This window comes from Mobula hypostoma, chromosome 12, assembly GCF_963921235.1.
Source record: "Mobula hypostoma chromosome 12, sMobHyp1.1, whole genome shotgun sequence".
Taxonomy (NCBI): Eukaryota; Metazoa; Chordata; class Chondrichthyes; order Myliobatiformes; family Myliobatidae; genus Mobula; species Mobula hypostoma.
This window is the reverse complement of record NC_086108.1, coordinates 112,886,996-112,911,582: the sequence shown is the minus strand read 5'-3', so window position 1 is coordinate 112,911,582 and position 24,587 is coordinate 112,886,996. Positions and strand designations below refer to the sequence as shown.

The window sequence follows — 24,587 nt, the reverse complement described above, 5'->3', positions numbered from 1 at the left end:
ACTTCTGTAAGGAACTCTCCAAGGAATAAAGACCTAGCCCGGACAGCCTCTCTATATAACTCAGGTCCTCTCGTCCTGGCAACATCCTCGTAAATCCTTTCTGCACTTTTTTACTCTTCAGTGTGTATCTTTATACCTCCTTCCTGTTCTTGATTTATCTTCCATCTGCTTCACTGAATAGCTCAGTTAGACAGACATCTGTTTAAAGGATAGAGTTGTAGAACACTACAGCACAGAAACAGGCCCTTTGGCCCATCTAATCTATGCCTAGTTCCATTCAACTGGCACATGGACCATAGCTTTCTAGTTCTGGACTCAACCAACCTCAGTAGAAAAAGCTTGCTTGCATTTACCTTACCTATACCCTTCATCATTTTGTACACCAAGCTCTGCTGTGGACTGCAGAAGAGAATGGAATATTTTGCAAGGCTGTTCACATTCTCTGATCCCGCTCCAGTGCAGTCACATCCTTTGCATAGCCTAGCAGCCTCTGACCAGAGATTCAGACGTCTCTGACAAAGCTCCTCTCCTGCCTTCCCGGGATAGATTCCACCAGGTCTGGGGACATGTCCAACTCAAGTTGAAATTTAATTATCATTCAATCATATATGAATATATCCAAATGAAACAGAGTTCCTCTGGGGCTAAGATGCAAAACATATTACCCACAGCACATAGCACAAATAGCACATGTGATTATGATTTCAGGAAAATATTCAGTCACAAAGAAAAACATAATATACCAGAAGTGACATGACTGTAGATTGCTCTGGTCCAGCTTGTTCTTCCATTGAGTGAACACCAGAGGGCAGCAGAGGAGAGCTGAGGCCGTGTGGAAGAGCCTCCATTGAAACCCGTCATGGGTTGCAGGCTTGCTCCTCCTGTCAGTGCTGCCCTCTGGTGTTCATTCGGTGCTCCAGAACACAGAGGAGCAGAATCAGGCCATTCGGCCTTCCAAGTCTGCTCAGTGCAGGAACATGGGGCCATGGAAGGCGAGGAGCGATGCTAAAGTGACAGAAGGGATTTTAAATGAGATGTGTTTTATACAGAGAGTGGTGGGTACCTGAATGTGCTACATGGTGTGGCAGTAGAGGCAAACGCAATGGACACGTTCACCACCATCTGGCTAAAGAAATTCCTTCTTATCGCTTTCCTAAAAAGGACGTCCTTCTATTCTGACGCTGTGAGCTCTGGTCCTACACTCTCCCACTATAGGAAACATCCTTTTCACATCCACTCTATCGAGATCTTTCAATATTCAATAGGTTTCTATAACACCTACCCTCATTCTTCTAAATTCCAGTGAGTACAGGCCCAGAGCTATCAAATACTGTCCATATGTTAAACATTCAATTGGCAGAATCATTCTCCTGAACTTCCTCTGGACCCTCTCCAATGCTAGCACATCCGTTCTTAAATAAGGGGCCCAAAACTGCTCACAATTGTCCAGGTGTCGTCTAAGTGATGCCTGATAAAGCCTCAGCATTACATCCATTATCCAGCTTTCTGGCCACTAATATCTCCTCCTTTACAAAAGCAACTTGCTCTGGTACCATCCGCCGACAATGTCCAAAGGTCAAAGTAAAATTTATGATCAAAGTACATATACACCCAGTGGCCACTCTGTTAGGTACAGAAGCCGGTGTGGTCTACTGCTGCTGTAGCCCGTCCACATGGAGGTTCAACGTGTTGTGCATTCAGAGATGTCCTTCTGCACACCACTATTGTAACGCATGGTTATAGAAACATAGAAAGCCTACAGCACAACACAGGCCCTTCGGCCCACAAAGCTGTACTGAACATGTCCCTACCTTAGAAATTACCTAGGGTTACTCATAACCCTCTATTTTTCTGAGCTCCATATACCTGTCCAGGAGTCTCCTAAAAGAAACTATCATATCCACCTCCACCACCATCGCCGGCAGCCCATTCCATGCACTCACCACTCTCTGCGTAAAAAACTTACCCCTGACATCTCCTCTGTACCTATTTCCAAGCACCTCAAAACTGTACCCTCTCGTGCTAGCCAATTCAGCCCTGGAAAAAAGTGTCTGACGATCCACACGATCAATGGCTCTCATCATCTTATACACCTCTATCAGGTCACCTCTCATCCTCCAACGCTCAAAGGAAAAAAGGCTGAGTTCACTTAGCCTATTCTCATAAGGCTTGCTACCCAATCCAGGCAACATCTTTATAAATCTCCTTTGCACCCTTTTTATGGTTTCCACATCCTTCCTTTAGTAAGGCGACCAGAACTGAGCACAATACTCCTAGTGGGATCTCCACACTATCCACAATATCCCCAACCTTTGCGTCATCAGTAAATTTACTAACCCATCCCTCCACTTCCTCATCCAGGTCATTTATAAAAATCACGAAGAGTGGGGTCTCAGAACAGATCCATGAGGCACACCACTGGTCACCGACCTCCATGCAGAATATGACCTATCTACAACCATTCTTTGCCTTTTGTGGGCAAGCCAGTTCTGGATCCACAAAGCAATGTCCCCTTGGATCCCATGCCTCCTTACTTTCTCAATAAGCCTTGCATGGGGTACCTTATCAAATGCCTTGCTGAAATCCATATACACTACAACTACGGCACTACCATCATCAATGTGTTTAGTCACATCTTCAAAAAGTTCAATCAGGCTCGTGAGGCATGACCTGCCTTTGACAAAATCATGCTGACTATTCCTAATCATATTATGCCTCTCCAAATGTTCATAAATCCTGCCTGTCAGGATCTTCTCCATCAACTTACTAACCACTGAAGTAAGATTCACTGGTCTATAATTTCCTGGGCTGTCTCTGTTCCCTTTCTCGAATAATGAACAGCATCTGCAACCCTCCAATCCTCCGGAACCTCTCCCGTCCCCATTGATGATGCAACGATCATCGCCAGAGGCTCAACAATCTCCTCCCTCGTCTCCCACAGTAGCCTGTGGTATATCTCGTTGGGTCCCGCTGACTTATCCAACTTGATGCTTTCCAAAAGCTCCTGCACATCCTCTTTCTTAAAATCTACATGAGCAATCTTTTCATTCCACTGTAAGTCATCCCTACAATCACCAAGATCCTTTTCCGTAGTGAGCACTGAAGCAAAGTACTTATTAAGTGTTATCTCCTCCGGTTCCATACACACTTTTCCACTGTCACAGTTGATTGGTCCTATTCTCTCACATCGTATCCTCTTACTCTTAACATTAAGGGTTTTCCTTAATCCTGTCCACCAAGGCCTTTTCATGTCCCCTTCTGGCTCTCCTAATTTCTTTCTTGATCTCCTTCCTGCTAGCCTTATAATCTTCTAGATCTCTATCTTTACCTAGTTTTTTGAACCTTTTGTAAGCTCTTCTTTTCTTCTTGACTAGATTTACAACAGCCTTTGTACACCATGGTTCTTGTACCCTACCATCCTTTCCCTGTTTGATTGGAACGTACCTATGCCGAACTCCTGAACATTTGCAACATTTTTTCGTACATTTCCCTGAGAACATCTGTTTCCAATTTATGCTTTCAAGTTTCTGCCTGATAGTCTTATATTTCCCCTTACTCCAATTAAACGCTTGCCTAATTTGTCTGTTCCTATCCCTCTCCAATGCTGTGCTAAAGTTGATAGAGTTGTGATCACTATCTCCAAAACGCTCTCCCACTGAGAGATCTGACACCTGACCAGGTTCATTTCCCAACACCAGATCAAGTACAGCTTCTCCTCTTGTAGGTTTATCTACATATTGTGTCAAGAAATCTTCCTGAACACACCTAACAAACTCCACCCCATCCGAACACTTCGCCCTAGGGATATACCAAACGATATTTGAGAAATTAAAATCTCCCACCATGACAATCCTGTAATGATTACAACTTTCCAGAATAAGTCTCCCTATCGGCTCCTCGATGTCCGTCTTACTATTGGGTGGCCTATAAAATACACCCAGCAGAGTTATTGACCCCTTCCTGTTCCTAACTTCCACCCACAGAGACTCCATAGACAATCCCTCCATGACGTCCACCTTTTCTGCAGCCGTGACTCTATCTCTGATCAACAGTGCCACACCTCCATCTCTTTTGCCTCCCTCCCTGTCCTTTCTGAAACATCTAAAACCTGGGACTTGAAGTAACCATTCCTGTCCCTGAGCCATCCAAGTCTCTGTAATGGCCAGAACATCATAGCTCCAAGTACTGATCCACGCTCTAAGCTCATCCGCTTTGTTCATAATACTCATAGAACATAGAATAGCACAGCACAGTACAGGCCCTTCGGCCGACAATGTTGTGCCGACCCTCAAACTCTGCCTCCCATATAAGCCCCCACCTTAAATTCCTCCATATACCTGTCTAGTAGTCTTTTAAACTTCATGAGTGTATCTGCCTTCACCACTGACTCAGGCAGTGCATTCCACGCACCAACCACTCTCTGAGTAAAAAACCTTCCTCTAATATCCCCCTTGAACTTCCCACCCCTTACCTTAAAGCCAAGTCCTCTTGTATTGAGCAGTGGTGCCCTGGGGAAGAGGCGCTGGCTATCCACTCTATATATTCCTCTTATTATCTTGTACACCTCTAACATGACTCCTCTCATCCTTCTTCTCTCCAAAGAGTAAAGCCCTAGCTCCCTTAATCTCTGATCATAATGCATACTCTCTAAACCAGGCAGCATCCTGGTAAATCTCCTCTGTACCCTTTCCAATGCTTCCCTATCCTTCCTATAGTGAGGTGACCAGAACTGGACACAGTACTCCAAGTGTGGCCTAACCAGAGTTTTATAGAGCTGCATCATTACATCACGACTTTTAAACTCTATCCCTCCACTTACGAAAGCTAACACCCCATAAGCTTTCTTAACTACCCTATCCACCGGTGAGGGAACTTTCAGGGATCTGTGGACATGTACCCCCAGATCCCTCTGCTCCTCCACACTACCAAGTATCTTGCCATTTACTTTGTACTCTGCCTTGGAGTTTGTCCTTCCAAAGTGTACCATCTCACACTTCTCCGGGTTGAACTCCACCTGCCACTTCTCAGCCCACTTCTGCATCCTATCAACATCCCTCTGCAATCTTTGACAATCCTCTACACTATCTACAATACCACCAACCTTTGTGTCATCTGCAAACTTGCCAACCCACCCTTCTACCCCCACGTCCAGGTCGTTAATAAAAATCACGAAAAGTAGAGGTCGCAGAACAGATCCTTGTGGGACACCACTAGTCACAATCCTCCAATCTGAATGTACTCTCTCCACTACGACCCTCTGCCAATTCTGAATCCACCTGGCCAAACTTCCCTGGATCCCATGCCTTCTGACTTTCTGAATAAGCCTACCATGTGCCTTACTAAAATCCATATAGATCACATCCACTGCACTACCCTCATCTATATGCCTGGTCACCTCCTCAAAGAACTCTATCAGGCTTGTTAGACACGATCTGCCCTTCACAAAGCCATGCTGACTGTCCCTGATCAGACCATGATTCTCTAAATGCCCAGAGATCCTATCTCTAAGAATCTTTTCTAACAGCTTTCCCACCACAGACGTAAGGCTCACTGGTCTATAATTACCTGGACTATCCCTACTACCTTTTTTGAACAAGGGGACAACACTTGCCTCCCTCCAATCGTCCGGTACCATTCCCGTGGACAACGAGGACATAAAGATCCTAGCCAGAGGCTCAGCAATCTCTTCCCTCGCCTCATGGAGCAGCCTGGGGAATATTCCGAGAGGCCCCAGGGACTTATCCGTCCTAATGTATTTTAACAACTCCAACACCTCCTCTCCCTTAATATCAACATGCTCCAGAACATCAACCTCACTCATATTGTCCTCACCTTCATCAAGTTCTCTTTCATCAACTCCTTGCATTAAAATAGACACATCACAAACCATCGGTCTGAGCATGTCCCTTCTCTATCACCTGCCTATCCTCCCTCACACACTGTCTCCAGTTATTTGAGTTACTGTCACCTTCCTGTCAGCTTGAACCAGTCTGGCCATTCTCCTCTGACCTCTCTCATCAACAAGGCATTTTCACCCACAGAACTGCCACTCACTGGATGTTTTTTTCTGTTTTTCCCGCCACTCTCTGTTAACTCCAGAGACTGTTGTGTGTGAAAATCCCAGGAGATCAGCAGTTTCTGGGATATACAAACCACCCTGTCTGGCACCAACAATCATTCCACAGTCAAAGTCACTTAGATCACATTTCCTCCCCATTCTGATGTTTAGTCTGAACAACAACTGAACCTCTTGACCATAGAGTCATAGTCATAGAAAACTACAGCACTAAAGCAGACCTTTCTGCCCATCTAGTCCGTGCCAAGCCGTTTAAACTGGCTGCCCCCATCGACTTGCTCCCAGCCCATAGCGCTCAATACCATTCCCATGCATGTACCTATCCCAATTTCTCTTAAATATTGAAAACAAAACCACATCCACCATTGGTGCTGGCAGCTCACCACCCTCTAATGAAGCAGTTCCCCCTCCTGTTCCCCTTAAACTTTTCAACTGTAACCCTTAACCCATGACCTCTATGCAAGAAACACAAGATTGTTATAGTAGGTGATTTTAACTTTCCACATATTGACTGGAAGTCCCATATTGTAAAAGAACTAGATGGGACAGTTTGTTAAATGCATTGAGGAAAGTTTCATTCATCAGTATGTAGAAGTCCCAAAGACACAGCATGCAATACTGGATCTGCTATTAGGGAATGAAACAGGACAGGTGACAGATGTTTGTGTAACTATATAACCATATAACAATTACAGCACGGAAACAGGCCATCTCGGCCCTTCTAGTCCGTGCCGATTGTCGTAGGATTAATGAACACTCCTGGGGCTCATTGTCATTCTGTGCCTAACTATGACATTTGCCTGGTTCCCAACATCCTAACAGCTTTTACTACGCTGCATAGACTGCATCCCTCTTTCCCTGCCCCCAGCAACATTGATCTGCTACCCTGGGCCACAATCTTCCTCCTGATTGAAAACACCTTTCTCTCAGCCTCCCTCAGAAATACCTGTTTTCCAAATTTCCTAAAAAAAACTGCCCTTGATCAATTCCATGTCCCCACCCCCCATTACACAACTTCTAAATTCCCCACATCTACAGACAAGCTGTGTTTGCTAATTAATAAAAGATCTATTTGAAATAAAGAGTGTGAATTTCCACTTTTATTAACCTGAGAGAGTTGGAGTCAAATAAAGGATGATCACTGTGAGGATGCTCGGTCAGGCTGTTTGCAAGGGCTTTATTTTGTATTGTTTCAGTACGGTTTAGAATATAGATTAATCAATTGTTGTCAAATAGATGCTGTGATGATCAGCAGAATAGGGGAACCCTTCGCATCCAGTGACCACAATGACATTGGTTTCAAAGTAAATATGCAAGGAGGTAGGTCTGGTCCACAGGTTGAGATTTTAAATTGGAGAAAGGTCACTTTTGATGGTGTCAGAAAGGATCTGGCAAGTGTGGATTGGGAAAGGCTATTTTCTGGCAAAGGTGTACTTGGAAAAATGGAAGGTCTTCAAAAATGAAATTTTGAGAGTACACAGCTTGTATGTGAGAATAAAAGGTGACAATAACAAGTGTAGGGAACCTTGGTTTTCAAGTGATATTGAGGCCCTGGTTAAGAGGAAAACAGAGGTGCACTGCAGACAGAGGCAGGTAGGAACAAATGAGGTACTTATGGAGTACAAGAAATGCAAGAGAACACTTAAATACATCAGGAGGGCTAAAGGAAGGCATGAGGTTGCTCCAGCAGACAAGGTGAAGGAGAATCCTAATGAATTCTACAGATATGCTAAGAGCAAAAGGATTGCAAGGGACAAAACTGGTCTTCTGGAAGATCAGAATGGTAATCCATGTGTGGAGCCAGGACAGATGGGGGAGATCATAAATACACTTTTTGCATCTGTAGTTACTCGGGAGTCTGTAGAAGTGAGGCAAAGTGGCATCAACTTCATGGACCCTGTGCAGATGACAGGGAAGGAGATGCTTGCCACCCTGAGGCAGAGCAGGGTGGATAAATCCCCAGGGCCTGACGAGGTGTTCCCTCCAGATATTTTAAACGTCATTAGCGACAGGAGAGGTACCAGAGGACTGGAGGATAGCCAGTGTTGTTTGTGCTTTTTGAAAAGGGCTCTAAACATAAACCAGGAAATTATAGACTGTTGTGTCTGACACCAGTTGTGGGAAAATTATTGGAAGGTATTCTAAAGGACTGGATATATAAGTATTTGGGTAGACATGGACTGATTAAGGATAGTCAGCATGACTTTATGTGTGTTAGTTCATATCTAACCAATCTTATAGAGTTTTTTGAGGTAGTCACCAGGAAGGTGGATGAAGGCAAGGCGGTGGATGTTGTCGACATGGACCTTAGTAAGGCATTTGACAATGTCCCGCATGGGAGGCTGGTCAAGACAGTTCAGTCATTCGGCATTGGATAGGACATTGGCTTTGTGGGAGAAGCCAGGGAGTGGTAGTAGATGGTTGCCTCTCTGACTGGAGGCCTGTGGCAGGGATCAGTGCTGGGTCCTTTGTTGTTTGTCGTCTATATCAATGATCTGGATGATAATGTGGTTAACTAGATCAGCAACTTTGAGGATGGCATCAAGATTGTGGGTGTAGTGGATAGTGAGGAAGGCTATCATCAATTGCAGAGGGATCTGCATCAGCTAGAAAAATGGGCTGAAAAATGGCAGACAGAATTTAATGCAGACAAGTGCGAGGGTTTGAACCTCAGTAGGAACAACCAGGATAGATCTTACATAGTGTATAGTAGGGCACTGAGGAGCGTTGTAGAACAAAGAGATCTGGGAATATAGCCCCAAAATTCATTGAAAGTGACATCTCTACAAACCTATCTGCCTATGAAAGCTTTTGCTACCTTGGTCTTCATAAATCAACATATTGAGTACAGGAGCTGGGACGTTATGTTGAAGTTGTATAAGACACTAGTGAAGCCATGTTTGGAGTATTGTGTGCAATTTTAGTCACCTAGATACAGAAAAGATGTAAACAAGGTTGAAAGAATACAGAGAAAATTTACAAGGATGTTGCTGGGTATAGAGGACTGAGTTGTAAGATTGAATAGGTTAGGAATGTATTCCTTATAACATAGAATATTCTTTTCCAATATTTTTATTAATTAATTAATTTACATATAAGAATACAGAGCTCCGGAAAAAAATATATATCGACACATTATTCTAAATCACATATAAAGACTCCGTACCCTATATTCATACAAGTTAATTGATTTGTAACATTTATTATATTAAAAAAATCTAACCCACTACCAAGACCAAAGCTGATTGGTAAAGAAAAAAAGGGGAAAAAATTATTAGTCATCATCTGTGCTCTAACAGCAAATCAAAGGTTTTGAAAGTAATTCAGAAAAGGTCTCCACAATGTTTGAAAGTCTTGACTAGATTCAGAGATTGAACACCGAATCTTCTCTAAATTTAAACATCACATGACATCACATCACGTAACCATTGGGCGTGAATAGGAGGGGCCGCATCTTTCCATTTAAGCAAGAGTGTCCTTCTGGCCATCAGAGACATAAAAGCCAAATTGTTCAAGTCAGATAACTCCAAAGTAATATCCTTTCCTCCAATACCAAATAAAGCAGTCAAAGGATTAGGCTTAAAGTTTACTTTAAAAAGTATCGAGAAAGTTTGAAATACTTCTTTCCAATATTTTCCAAGACACGGACATGTCCAAAACATATGAATGAGTGAAGCTTCTCCATTATTACATTTATCACAATATGGAGATGTATCTAAATAAAAACGAGACAATTTATCCTTGGTCATCTGGGCCCTATGGAACACTTTAAATTGTAGGAGAGAGTGGCGAGCACATAATGATGAAGTGTCAACTAATTAAAACATTTGATTCCAAGTTTCCTCAGAAAATGAAATCTGTAAATCTTGTTCCCAAAGATTTTTAATTTTATCTAAAGGAACACTTCTCATTCCCAGCAGCATATTATAGGGGAGGGAACGTCGACTCAGACCATGAGAGGTCTGCGTCGGGCATTTTCATGTCTTACAAGGCACAGATTGGAAGTCTGTGTGGGACGCCACTCCTCGCACAGACTGGAGCAATGTGTGATTAAGTGCCTTGCTCAAGGGCACAAACACGCTGCCACAGCTGAGGCTCGAACTAGCGACATTGAGGTAACTAGATGAACGCCTTAACCACTTGGCCATGTGCATATTATAAATATTAGATATAGATCCATTAAATAAAGGCTTCAAGTTAAAGATTACATCTAGCAGATTCTTATCAGGACTTTTAAGAAATATACTTACTTGAGACCGTAAAAAATCTTATTTGTAGGTATCGAAAAAAATGAGTTTTGGGTAAACTATAATTAGTTGACAGTTGTTCAAATGAAAAAAGACTTTCCTCTTCAAACGAGTCCTGAAAGCATTTAATACCTAATCTATCCCATTCTTTAAAAGCCACATCAATCATAGAGGGTTTAAAAAAATAATTAGAAAAAATGGGACACAAAAGAGAAAATCTCCATAAGCCAAAGTATTTTCGGAATTGTATCCAAATTCTCATAGTGTGTTTAACTACCAGATTATCAGTTAACTTACTCAGAGGCAAAGGGAGTGAGGATCTAAGAGAAATAATAGAGAATTTATTAACAGAGTTAGCTTCTAAAAAAAACTCACATCAGGCAATCCTCACAATTTATGTAATATAACCAGAATGTAAGATTTCTTATATTACTGCCCAACAATAAAATCTAGCGTTTGGTAAAGCTAATGCTCCATTCTTTTTATCTTTCTGAAGATGAATTTTGTTTAATCTAGAATGCTTATTTTTCCAGATATAAGAAGATATAATAGAGTCAAGGGAATCAAAAAAGGATTTAGGAATAAAAACCAGCAATGCCTGAAAGAGATATATAAATTTAGGTAATATATTCATTTGATAGAGTTGATTCGACCAATCAGCGATAATGAAAGAGGTGACCAATTTGATAGTATCCTTTTTACATGATTCAATAGGGTAAAAAAATTTTCTTTAAATAGACACTTATAGTTTTTAGTGATTGTTACACCTAAGTAGGTAAATTGGTTTCTTACAATTTTAAAAGGAAGGTTAGAACTCGTTGGTATCAAATTGTTCAAAGGAAAAAGTTCACTTTTATATAGGTTTAATTTATAACCCGAGAACCGGCTAAAACAGGAGAGTAAAGAAAGCACATGGGGAAACGAAGTCTCAACATTAGAAATAAATAGCAGCAAATCATCAGCGTACAGCGAGACTTCATGAATAGTGTCTCTCCTTAAAATACCAGTGATATCATTAGATTCTCGAAAGGCAATGGCTAAGGGTTCTAAGGCCAGATCAAAAAGCAAAGGGCTCAATGAACACCCTTGTCTAGTGCCATGTTGAAGCTTAAATGGTTTGGAATTATGAGAATTAGTGATAACCCTAGCAGAAGAAGCTAAATAAAGTAATTTAATCCATTGAATGAAAACGGGTCCAAAATTTAATTTTTCTAAAGTTTTAAATAAATAATTCCATTCAACTCCATCGAAAGCTTTCTCAGCATCTAGGGATACCACACATTCCGATATCATGATAGAAGGAGAATAAATAACATTTAATAACTTACGAATATTAAAGTGAGAATATCGATTTTTGATAAATCCAGTTTGGTTATCAGAAATGACAGATAATAAAATATTTTCAATCCTATGGGCCAAAACTTTAGATAGGATCCTAGTATCAACATTAAGTAAAAAGATTGGTCTACAAGAAGAGCATTCAGTTGGATCCTTATTCTTTTTAAGAATAAGAGAAATGGAAGCCTCATAAAAATATTGAAAGAGTCTGCCCGACTGAAATGAATCCATAAAACTGAACATAAATGAGGTATAAGCAATGAGGAAAAGGTCTTGTGAAATTCTCCAGAAAATCCATCTGGACCCGGACTTTTCCTCAAACGTAATGAGCGCACAGCCTCAACAATTTCCTCAAAAGAAATAGGTTGTTCCAGCAACTTTCTGTTGTCGACAGAAATTGTGGGAATGTTTAGTTGATCTAAAAAATTGTTCATTACAGTGTTATCCTTAGAAGATTCAGAACTATAAAGTTTAGGGTAAAATTCTCTAAAAGTATTATTTATTTCTAAATAATCAGTTGTCCTATCACCATTAGCTTTGCATATTTCTTTAATCTGTTGTTTAGCTCTAAAAGTTTTAATTTGATCAGCCAATAATTTACCTGTTTTATCTCCATGAATATAAAATTGACTTTTATCTTTTACAAGTTGGGTTTCAATTGGATAAGTTAAAATGAGATCATATTTAGTTTTAATTTCAATACGTCTTTTATATAAGGCAGGTTCTGGAGCCAAGGCATACTCTTGGTCTAACTGTTTCAGCTGATTAGCTAAATCACTTCTCTCTTTATCAGCTTTTTTCTTAATACTTGCAGTATAAGAAATAATTTGTCCTCTAATATATGCCTTAAAGGCATCCCATCTGATAAGACTAGAAGTCTCCTCTAACATAGTCTCTTCAAAAAAAAAGTAATTTGTCTCGCCATAAACTTTAAAAAATCTTTATCAGATAACAAAGTTAGATTAAATGGCCAGAATCTATTTGTTTGAAGAAGACCAGGGAGATTTAAAGATAGAAACACAGGCGCGTGATCTGAAACAGCAATCTCTTTATATTCACAGGATCGAACTAATGGAATCATTTGGCTATCAATAAAAAAAAATCAATCCTGGAATATGTATGATGGACATGAGAGAAAAACGCATATTCCTTGTCTACTGGATAAAAAAATACCAAGCACCAATAATACCACATTTCACTAAAAAAAGATTTAATAAACACAGCTGATTTATTTGGTATCATTGGTTTATAGGATGAACAATCTAAAACTGGATCTAAGCAACAATTAAAGTCTATACCCATCACCATTGAGTAGAGACTTAGCTCTGGCAAAAATGAAAAAAATCTCTCAAAGAAGCCTGGGTCATCTATATTCGGAGCATATGCATTGGCAAATACCATTAATTTTTTAGTTTCCCTGATACTGTAAGAAAATGCCCATTAGTATCAAAAATTACTTTATATTGAACAAAGGGAACTTTATTATAAGGATCGAAACCCCTCTAGCTTTGGCCTGAAACGAGGATGGAAATGAGATTTTCTCTATCAATTAAAAAGGCGTGTCACACTTACGTATATGCGTTTCTTGAAGAAAAGCAATTGGTACCTTAAGTTTTTTAATATAGGCAAAAATCTTATTTCTTTTCACGTGGTGATTTAGCCCTTTAACGTTAAAACAAAGTAAATTAATACTTTGATCCATTTTTAAACTATTTATAAGAAAGGTTAAAGTAGCAATCAGAAAAATATAAATTAAACCCAAATAACAAACCTTGAGATATATTAGCTAAGCAACAGAATTAACTAGATTCCCAAACTCGCTTCAAGAAAAAAGAGCTTCCCATCCCCCTCCCTCCTCCCAAAGAGAGAAACTCAGTCAAAGAGCAACCACTATCTACTTCCCCTTAACACATTCCCTTAGAAAGCCTGTTGGAACCGCTCCAAAGAATTCAAGGTTATTTACTATTCCAATCAAGACTAAATAATATACAGTGGAAGACAAGCTTAGGCAGGTTTATCAAACAGAAATAGCAATTATACATACTGAAAGATGTTAAACAGTCATTTTTCTTAATATGTAGTATTTCTGTTTTTGCAAGATTTTTAATCTATTCAATATATGTATACAGTCATTTTCTTAAGTCCAAAAATTTTTGCGCCTACTCCTTCGTATAAAACCATTTAACTGATCCATTTTCCAATGTAATTCTCAATCGAGCTGGAGAACGCAGGGAGGGTTTAAAATTTTGGCTGTATAGCTCCGCCATAACTTTTTTAAATTTAACACGTTCTGCCATAACTTCTGATGAAAAATCTTCAACAATACAAATCTTTTGATCTTGGTAGTCAATCATACCTTTTCAATGGGCAGCTCGAATCAGACGATCCTTTATTTGAAATTCATGGAAACATAATGACTGATTTTGGTTTTCATTTTGAAGTCGATCCATAGATAGGCAACCTATGGACATGATCAATCAAAGGCAGAGACTTTATAATATCAGGGAATAATTCCATCAAAAGGTTTGCAAAGAATTCTTTAGGATTATCTCCTTCTGTTTGTTCTTTAAGTCCCAAGATTCGTAAGTTGTTTCTCCTACTTCAATAATCTTCTGTCTCATTATTTCATTGGACTTGGATTGTTTCTCATACAGCTTTTGCATATCATCCATTCTCTCGTCCAGTAAAGTAATAACATCTTCATGTTCTTTTATCTTCTTATCATGCTCGGTTAGAATTGCTTGAATATCTTCTAGTTTCGTACCTATTTGTTTAACTTCAGCGCTGATTTCTTTTCTGAACTGTTGAAACTCCTCAGTAAGCTTTTGAATTGAGCCTGTAATAGCTTCCAAAGCTGCTTTGGTAGTCATATTAAAATACTATCCCGTCTAACAGTAGTATTTCAAAAGGTTGGAGAGAAAAGTAAGTAAATTAGGAGCAGCAGTAGAGAGCTGTTACTCCATCAGCTGCCAGCAGGCAAATCCATAACATAGAATATTGAGATCAGATTTGATAGAGGTACACAAAATTATGAGGGGTATAGATAGAGTAAATGCAAACAGGCTTTTTCCACCGAGGTTGGGTGGGACTACAATTAGAGGTCATGGCTTAAGGGTGAAAGGTGAATAATTTAAGGGGAATATGAGGGGAAACCTCTTCACTCAGAGGGTCATGAGAGTGTGGAATGAGCTGCCAGCACAGGTGGTGCATGCAAGCTTGACTTTAATATTTAAGAGAAGTATGTGGATGGAGGGCAATGGTCCCAGTGCAGGAGGTTGGGAGTAGGTAGTTTAAATGGTTCACTACAGACTAGATGGGCCGAAGGGCCTATTTCTGTGCTGTTCTTCTTTACGCCTCTAGACGTCTGAATGCATTTATGCATTGAATTGCTGCTACATGAATTGAATTGCCTTTATTTCTTAAATCCTTCATATACATGAGGAGTAAAAATCTTCACATAACATCTCCGTTTAAATGTGCAATTTATAATCGATTGATTAAATATTTGCATTCATGAGCAAGTGTACAGCTGTACCCAATAAAGTGGCCATGAATGCATATATTCATTGAGATTCATTTACTTGCAGGCATTTACAGAAAAACAAAGAAAGATAATAGAATTTACAAATAAAACTACGCATGAACAAAAGACTGACAAACAAGTGACAGCCAAAAAGTAAATCCGATATGGCCCAGTCCATCACAGGTAAAACCTGCCCCACCATTGAGTACATCTACATGGAGTGTTGTTGCATCTATTGTCAGGGACCCCCACCTGCCAGGCTATGCTCTCTTCTTACTGCTGCCACCAGGAAGGAGGTACAGGAGCCTCAGGACCCACGCTTCCAGGTTCAAGAAGTTATTCTCCCTCAACCCTCAGGCTGCTGAACCAAACTGAATAACTTCACTCACCACATCCCTGAAATATTCCCACAACCTATGAACTCACTTTCAAGGACTCTTCAACTCATGTTCTTGTTATTTGTTTATTTATTTACTACTACTATTCCCTTTCTTTCTGTATTTGCATAGCTTGTTCTTTTTTACACTTTGGTTTTTGCCCATCCTCTTGGGTGTGGTTTTTCATTGATTCTATTATGGCTATTGGATTTATTGAGTATGCCTGCAAGAAAATGAATCTTAGTTGTATATGGTGACATCTATGTACTTTGATAATAAATTTGCTTTGAGAGACTTGAAAATGAGTCCTACACCATGTCCATTCCCAGCACCGACTGTTCTCGTGTAAAAAGCATCTCATTGAAATTCCAAACATAGGAAAATCTGCAGATGCTGGAAATCCAAGCAAAACAAACAAAATGCTGGAGGAACTCAGCAGGACAGGCAGCATCTATGGAATGGTGAAAAGCGAGGAGCAATGAGAGGGATTTTAAATCAACAGCACACACAAATGCTGGAGAAGCTCAACAGGCCATCTATGGGAAAGAGTTAACAGTCAATGTTTCAGGTCAAGACCTTTCCTCAGGAATGGAACGGAAGGGGAGATTGTTTGTTTGTTTGTTTGAGGTTTTGTATTGCTATATTTACGCCCTATTCTTGGTTGGTGCAGCTGTTATGAAACCCAATTTCCCTCAGGATCAATAAAGTATATCTATCTAAAAGAGTAAACAGTCATTTTGGGCTGATAACTGGCCCCGATCTCCCTCCAAGCATTTAGCAAGTGTAACAAGTTCCACACCTGCCTCTACACCTCCTCACTCCCCATTCAGAGCCCTAAACAGTCCCTACAGGCAAGGCAACACTTCACCTGCAAGTCTGTGAGATATCTACTATATCTGGAGGAACAGCTTATATTCCATTGGGTAACCTCCAAACTGAGGCATTAACATCAATTTCTCGAATGCAATAATTCCCCCCAACCTCCTCTCCTTCAGCATTCCTCATTCCTGTTCCCCCCCTCACCTTATCTCCTTGCCTCCCTCTTCTCTCTCTACTGTGGCCTATCCTATCAGATTCCCCCTTCTCCAGCCCATTATGTTTCCCAGCCCCTGCCCACCCCAGCTTCACCCATCACCTTGTACTTCTCCTCGCCTCCCCCCATCTCTTTGCTCTGACCTCTCCCCTTCCCTTCCATCTCCACCCGAAACGTTGTGTTAACTCTTTCCCATAGATGGTCTGTTGAGCTTCTCCAGCATTTGTGTTGTTGATTTAAAATTCCTCTCATCGCTCCTCGCTTTTCACCATTCCGCGCCCCCAAGTTGCTGCACCTCAGGCTCTCCAACTCTCCCCGCCCCGGGGGCTCAGGCCCCGCTCCCCGAGTTATCCCGGTCCCCGCCCCCCGAGTTATCCCCGACCCCGCCCCGAGGCTCAGGCCCCGCTCCCCGAGTTATCCCCGACCCCGCCCCGAGGCTCAGGCCCCGCTCCCCGAGTTATCCCCGACCCCGCCCCGAGGCTCAGGCCCCGCTCCCCGAGTTATCCCCGACCCCGCCCCGAGGCTCAGGCCCCGCTCCCCGAGTTATCCCCGACCCCGCCCCGAGGCTCAGGCCCCGCTGCCCGAGTTATCCCGGTCCCCGCCCCGGGGGCTCAGGCCCCGCTCCCCGAGTTATCCCCGCCCCGGGGCCACAGCGGTCTGCGCCGGCTTCAGGAAGCGGAAGGGCTGCGGGGAGGCGGGGCGCAGCGGTGCCGACGCCCAGCCGGCGGCTCCACGCGGTGCCAGGCATGGAGGGCGGAGAGACGGCGGAGCTAGGAGGACCGATGCTGAACCTGTTGGGAGGACCGACACCGGGTGCCGGAGGTCCGCCGACGGTAGGCCGGAACCTGAGCGCTGGAGGATCAGCTGGGATCCTGGGAGGACCGGCCCCGAGTCCAAGCGCGGAGCCCGGCTCCAGGCCAGCGGGACGGTGCGCCAGCCCGGAGCCGTGCACACGGCTCGATGGCGCGGCCGTGCCCGTGCGGCTGGAAGGGGCAGCGGCGCGCGCGCTCCCGGGGCCGAGCACGAGCTTAGAGGATGCAGAAATGACCGCGAGCGCGGAACCGGCGTCAGTGACCGCGGTGCAGCAGATAACGGCCGTGAAAAGCAAGCTCTCCCTGTCGCGGTGAGTAGTCCACGGGACATGGCATAGGGTCTGTGTCCTCCCCCACCGATCCTTGTTACAGTAACAGGGGGATCCGGAAACACAAATCCGTAACTCCTGAAAAGTGGTGTCGAGAGAGCTTTTGGCACATTGACCTTCATAACTTAATGTATTGATTACAGGACTTGTAGCTGTTCCCACCCTCTCTGCTGTAAAAATACTATCCCTTCTCTCAGTTCCTTGCTCTCTGCTGCATCTGTTCCCAGGATGAGGCTTTTCTTTCCAGAACTTCACAATTGCCCTCCTGCAAAGGAAGGTGTTCACCATCCTACGCCATTGATGCTGCCCTCACCCACATCTCCTCCAGTTCCTGAATGGTCACACTCATCCCACTGCCTTAACAGGGACAGAGTTCCTCTTGTCCTCACCTACCATCTCTGCATCCAACACATCATACTCTGTAACCTCTGCTACCTGCAAAAGGATCCTGCCACCAAACCATCATTCCCTCGTTTCTGCTTTCCGCAAGGATCACTCCCTCTGTGGTTCCCTTGTCCATTTGTCCCTCCCGGCACTTATCCCAGCTTCTTCTTCATGTGCCTTGCGTGTTACACGCTTGGGCGATCATGGCTCTCCACATCGAATGATCCCTCGCAGCGTCAATGATATCTCGTACACTTAGATCTGTTAGTTCTTTCACAGTGTCCATATATTTTCTTTTTTGCCTTCCTGTTCCGCGTTTCCCAGGCATACGGCCTTGTAATGTAAGGCATTCTATTTCTCCCCTTCTGATGACATGGCCCAGGAATTTAAATTTCCTCTCATTTAATGTTCTCATTAAAGATCTTTTTGTATGGGCACGTTGGAGTACTGTCTCATTAGTTACCCTATCTCTATATGATATTTTCAGCATTCTTCTAAGAAACCACATTTCTTTTGCTTCTAAGTTTCTTTGGAGTTCTGGTGTTATAGACAATAGGTGCAGGAGTAGGCCATTCGGCCCTTCAAGCCAGCACTGCCATTCACTGTGGTCATGGCTGATATCCACAATGAGTACCCCGTTCCTGCCTTCTCCCCATATCCCTTCACTCCGCTATCTTTAAGAGCTCTATCTAACTCTTTCTTGAAAGAATCCAGAGAATTGGCCTCCACTGCCTTCTGAGGCAGAGCATTCCACAGATCCACAACCCTCTGTGTGAAAAAGTTTTTCCTCAACTCTGTTCTGAATGGTCTACCCAACCCATTATTCTTAAACTGTGGCCTCTGGTTCTGGACTCCCCCAACATCGGGAACATGTTTCCTGCCTCTAGCGTGTCCAATCCCTTAATAATCTTATATGTTTCAATCAGATCCCCTCCCATCCTTCTAAATTCCAGTGTATACAAGCCCAGTCGCTCCAATCTTTCAACATATGACAGTCCCGCCATGTTTCGGAAGCACACAGCAAGATTGACCAGATACAACATTTTAGTAGCCTAAGCCTTGTCATAGAAATGTGTCTGTTGGTAAAACTGGGTTTCATTTTTTGGAAGATGGTTTTGGCAATTCTTCTTTTTATTTCTACTTTACCTCTAGCATCTTGTGATATAAAGCTACCAAGGTAATTAAAGCTGGTCTTTTGTTTAATCTCTTGGTTACTGATGTACTTATCCCAGCGGTTGGTCTAAATGCTACACCTGACGATTCACCTCCATTCAGGGCCCCAAACAGTCCATCCAGGTGAGGCAACACTGAGAACCAGCTGACCTCACCTGTTGTCACCAGTGCTCCCAATGCGGCCTCCTCTACATTGGTGAGACCCACTGTAAATTGTGGGACCGCTTCGTCGAGCACCTCTGCTCCATCCACCGAAAGCGTAACTTCCCGGTGGCCTAATATTTTAATTCCAATTCCAATTTCCATTCCCATTTCCATTCCATCATGTCGGTCCATGGCCTCCTTTTGTGCCAAGATGAGGCTACCCTCAGGGTGGAGGAGCAACACCTTATGTTCCCTCTGGGTACCCTCCAACCTGATTGCATGACTATTGATTTCTCTTTCCAGTAAAAAAAATTCCCTCCTCTTCTCACCTCCCCAGTCCCCTCCTCCTCCCCTTTCTCCTATGCTGTACTCTCCTCTCCATTCACATTCTTTCTTCTCCAACTCTTTACCTTTCCTACCTACCTGGCTTCACCTATCACCTTCTAACTATCCTCCTTTCCCCCCTCCCACCACCACACACCTTTTTATTATGGCATCTCCCCCCTCCCTTTCCAGTCCTGAAGAAGTGTCTTGGCCCAAAGCATCAACCGTTTGGTCATTTCCATTGGTGCTGCACGACCTGCTGAGTTCCTCCAACATTTTGTGTTTGTTGCTCTGGATTTCCAGAACCTGCAGAATTTCTCGTTTATTGAGTTGGCATGTTATGTATCTAATCTCTTCTGCCTACCCAATGTCCGCACTGTTCTATCTCGCATTCATGTGCTTCTCTAAACGTCTGCTGCAGTTCTCTAAAACCCTGGTTAGACTGCACTTTGAGTATCATGTGCATTTCAGGTCACCTCACTATAGGAAGGGTGTGGAAGCTTTAGAGAGGGTGCAGAGGAGATTTACCAGGATGCTGCCTGGATTAGAGAGCTTGTCGTATGAGGATAGGATGAGTGAGCTAGGACTTTTCTCTGTGGAGTGAAGGAGGATGAGAGATGACTTGATAGAGCTGTACAAGATGATAAGAGGCATTGATGGAGTGGGCAGCAAGACACTTTTTCCCAGGGCAGAATGGCTAACACAAGGGGGCATAATTTTAAGGTGTTGGGAGGAAAATATGGGGTGGGGGGTGTTGAGGCCAGTTTTATTTCACACAGAGTGGTGGGTATGTGGAACATGGTACCAGAGGTGGTGGTAGGGGCAGATACATTAGGGACATTTAAGAGACTCTTAGGTAGGCCCGTGGTTGAAAGAAAAATAGAGGGCTCCGCGGGAGGGAATGGTTAGATTGATCATAGTAGGTTAAAGGGTCAACACAACATCGTGGGCTGAAGGGCCTGTAGCGTGTTGTAATATGCTCTATCTACCTACAGGAAAGATTGAAAGAGTACTGAGAAAATTTACAAGGATATTGGCAGGACGTGAGGACTTGAGTGAGTCGAATAGGTTAGGACTATTCCCTGGAGTGTAGGAGGAGGGGAGATTTGATTGAGGTATTCAGAATTATGAGGGGTATTAATAGGGCAAATGCAAGCAGGCTTTTTCCGCTGAGATTGGATGAGAGTAGACATGGAGGTTATGGGTTAAGGGTGAAAAGTAAAATATTTAAGTGGAGCATGAGTGGGAGCTTCTTCACTCAGAGGGTGGTGAGAGTGTGGAACGAGCTGCCAGCACAAGTGGTGGATGCGGGTTTGATTTCACGTGTAAGTGAAGTTTGCATAGGTACGTATGGCTATGGCCCAGGTGCAGGTCAGTGGGATATAATATCTGTTATGGCAGAGTAACAGTTTGGCACGGACTAGATGGGCTGAAGGGTCTGTTTAGGTCAGTAAAGCGGAGTGTGGCAGTTTGTGTTTTGATTTGGCGGGGGGACAGAGACAGTGAAATGTAGAAGGAGAACAAGCTCAGTCCATCATTACCTTCAGAATCTGATGAGACATGGGTAAGCTGCACCCACTTTAATCAGGGAGTTGGACGAATAAGGTGGATTTTGGCTGACCTTGAGCATTCTGTGCATTTAGAGAAAGGCTTTGAAGAGATTCACTAGGATACTGGCTGGATTGGAGGGTTTGAACTATAAGGAGTTGGGCAAGCTTGGGTTGTTTTCTCTGCAACAGCAGAGGGTGAGGGGAGATCTGATAGAAGATTTACCAGAGCTATAGATAAGGTAGGCCATCAGAGTGGAAATGTCACATAATGAACGGTGTGCATTTAAGGTCAGAAGGTGAAAGTTAGGGCAATTTCTTTTGCACTGAAGTGGTACTTGTAACCACAGATGGAATGTAAACCTTGCAGCAGGATTAGAGAAGACCACAAGACAGACGAATTAGGCCACTCGGCCTATCTGCTCTGCCATTCCATCATGGCTGATTTATTTTCCCTCTCAACCTCACTCTCCTGCCTTCTCCCCGTAACCTTTGACACCCTGACTAATTAACTATCAACCTGCACTTTACATATACTCAATGTCTTGGCCTCCACAGCCATTGTGCCTAAAGAAATACCTCCTCATCTCTATACTAAAGGAACGACCTTCTGTACGAGACTATGCTGTCCGGTCTAAGACTCTCCCAGTAAAGGAAACATCCTCTCCACATCCTCTCTATCTAGGCCTTTCAATATTCAGTAGGTTTCAATGAGGCGCTGTCGCGTTCTTCTAAACTCCAGCGACTACAGGCCCAGAGCCATCAAACACTGCTCATATGTTAACCCTTTCATTCCTCGGATCATTCACGTGAACCTCCTCTGGATCCTCTCCAAAGCCAGCACATTTTTTCTTAGAGTAAAGGGCCCAGAACTGTTCACAATAATCTGTGTGGTCTGACCGATGCCTTATAAATCCCCAGCATTACATTTAAGCAACACTCACACAAAAAAAAATTAGATAGAAACACAAGAAATTCTGCAGATGCTGGAAATCCCTGAGCAACACACACAAAATGCTGGAGGAACTCAGCAGGTCAGGCAGCATCTATGAAGAGGAATAAACAGTTGACGTTTTGGCCCATGACCCTTCATCAGGACTGATGAAAGGTCTTGTCCTGAAATATTAGCTGTTTATTCCTTCCAGCATTGTGTATAAATTATACACAATTTTTACAAGAAATGATTAGACAAAAATACGAAGTCCATTTGAGTTTTCAATGCTCGTATGGCCACTGTGCAGCTACACTGTGGTGATTAGGGTGCTTGCATGTGCCAGTCTCTGTCTCGTTCTTACTTGCTGCTCCTCAGAGAAGGTGCCTTTGTTTGACTGGTCTCCCTCTCCCATCCCCTCCCTATTGATGCTGTCGGAAGATGGTGCCGGAGTCTTGGGTCTTGGGCAATGTGGCTTGTGGACTGGACTCTGCAGTTGATGTTATGTGTTTCTGGTTTCCGATCACTCCTTTTTTTTGCTGTTTTGCGTGATTTTGATTGTGGCAGACCGACTCCGTGGCCTACAGCCAACGAAACACACAGCACAGCGCTAAACGGAACTGAACATTCCCAGACTGTGTCAGTGACTGTGGTGTGATGTTTGTATTCTGTGTTCTTTTTGGTTTTTGCTGTTTGCATGATTTGTCCTTTGCACGTTGAGTGTTTGATGTTTTTCTTTGAACGGGTTCCATGGTGTTTCTTTGTTTTGTGGCAGTTAGTGGGGAAGACAAATCTCAGGGTTGTATGCTGTATACATTGATAATAAATGTACTTTGGACCTTTGAATCAGAGTTGTGCTCTTGAACCAAAGTAGCTGTTCCTGAACTTGACGGTGTGGGACTTGAGGTTTCTGTATCTGGAGCAGATGGCCGGGAGTGGTGGTGGAAGCAGATATGGTAACGTGTTTAAGAGGCTGTTACAGGGATGTATGGACATACAGGAAATGAAGAGAAATGAATCAGGTCAGGCACAAGAGATTGAGTTTTAATTTGGCATCATGTTCGGCACATATATGGTGGGCCGCAGGGCCCGTTCCTGCGCTATACTGTTGTGACTTCTGAAAATCACAGCAAGATACATTCACTGGGCTCATTCCTGGGATGAGAGGGTTGTTCTATCGAGGTAGGCTAGATACTTTGGTTCCCAGTTCTTTGGAATTAGGCTGAAGGGTGTCCTTTTCCAAACGTATAAGCTAAGGGAGCTTGATGGTGTGGATAAGACATACAGTACTGTATTTGTCAACGAGGAGCAGAGAGCGTGTTTGTAAATTTGGCTGGAACAAAGGATGTTGGGAATGGAAAGGGTGGAACGCCATGTGAGGGGTGTGGGACAGGTGGCAGAGAAGGAGTGCCAGGACTGGAGGTGAAGTGGGTGCTGACACACCCAGCCCTGAGACACCTGGCAAGGTCATTTGATGCTGAACAATTGGTTTATTGACTATTACAGAATGTGTCCCTGGTGGTTCCCACTTGCTCCCCTCTCCCTGCCTCCCCCACCACAATAGAGACCTATATCAGAATCAGGTTTATCACCACTCACATATGTCATGAAATTTGTTTATTTTGTTGGCAGCAGTACAGTGCAATACATGAAATTACTACAGTCTTTAGCACCCTGGCTGTACATGGACGCCCAAGATTTTTGCACATTACTGGCACAGAATTGGGCCATTCAGCCCATCAGCTGTACTCCACCATTCTATTTTGGCTGATTATCCCTCCTAACTTCATTTTCCTGCCTTCTGTCTGTGACCTTTGACCCCCTGACTAATCAAAAACCTAACTACCTCCACTTTAAATATACCCACTGACTCGGCCTCCACAGCTGTCTGGCAATGATTCATCACCCTCTGGCTAAAGAAATTCCTCCTCATTCCTGTTCTAAATGTACATTCCTCTGTTCTGAGTCTGTGCCCTCTGATAATAAATCGGCCATGATGGGGCAGTGAAGTAGATGGCTTCCCGTCTGTTAGACCATAAGATTTAGGAGTGGAATTAGGCCATTTGGCCCATCGAGTCTACGTCTCCATTTCATCATGGCTGATCCATTTTTCCTCTCAGCGCCAATCTCGTGCCTTCTCCCCGTAGCCCTTCATACCCTGACCAATCAAGAATCTATCAACCTGTGTCTTAAATATTCGTTAACACTTGTCCTCCATAGCTGCCTGTGACAACATATTTCAAAGATTCGCCACACTCTGGTGAAATAAATTCCTCCTCATGAGCATTCTAAAAGGACGCCCCTCTATTCTGAGGCTGTGTCCCCTGGTCTTAGACTCTCCCACCAGAG

The 24,587-nt window shown here is 43.2% G+C and overlaps 1 protein-coding gene across 1 annotated transcript in view; it reads left to right on the top strand.

Moving 5' to 3' along the window:
• The first annotated feature begins 15,348 nt into the window (after positions 1 to 15,348).
• Positions 15,349 to 24,587, top strand: part of znhit6 (zinc finger HIT-type containing 6) — a 68,771-nt gene continuing 59,532 nt past the window's right edge. The window contains exons 1-2 of the mRNA XM_063063467.1: positions 15,349 to 15,367; positions 16,895 to 17,717. Coding sequence (XP_062919537.1) covers positions 15,349 to 15,367; positions 16,895 to 17,717 — 842 coding nt within the window. The remainder of the gene's footprint in view (positions 15,368 to 16,894; positions 17,718 to 24,587) is intronic.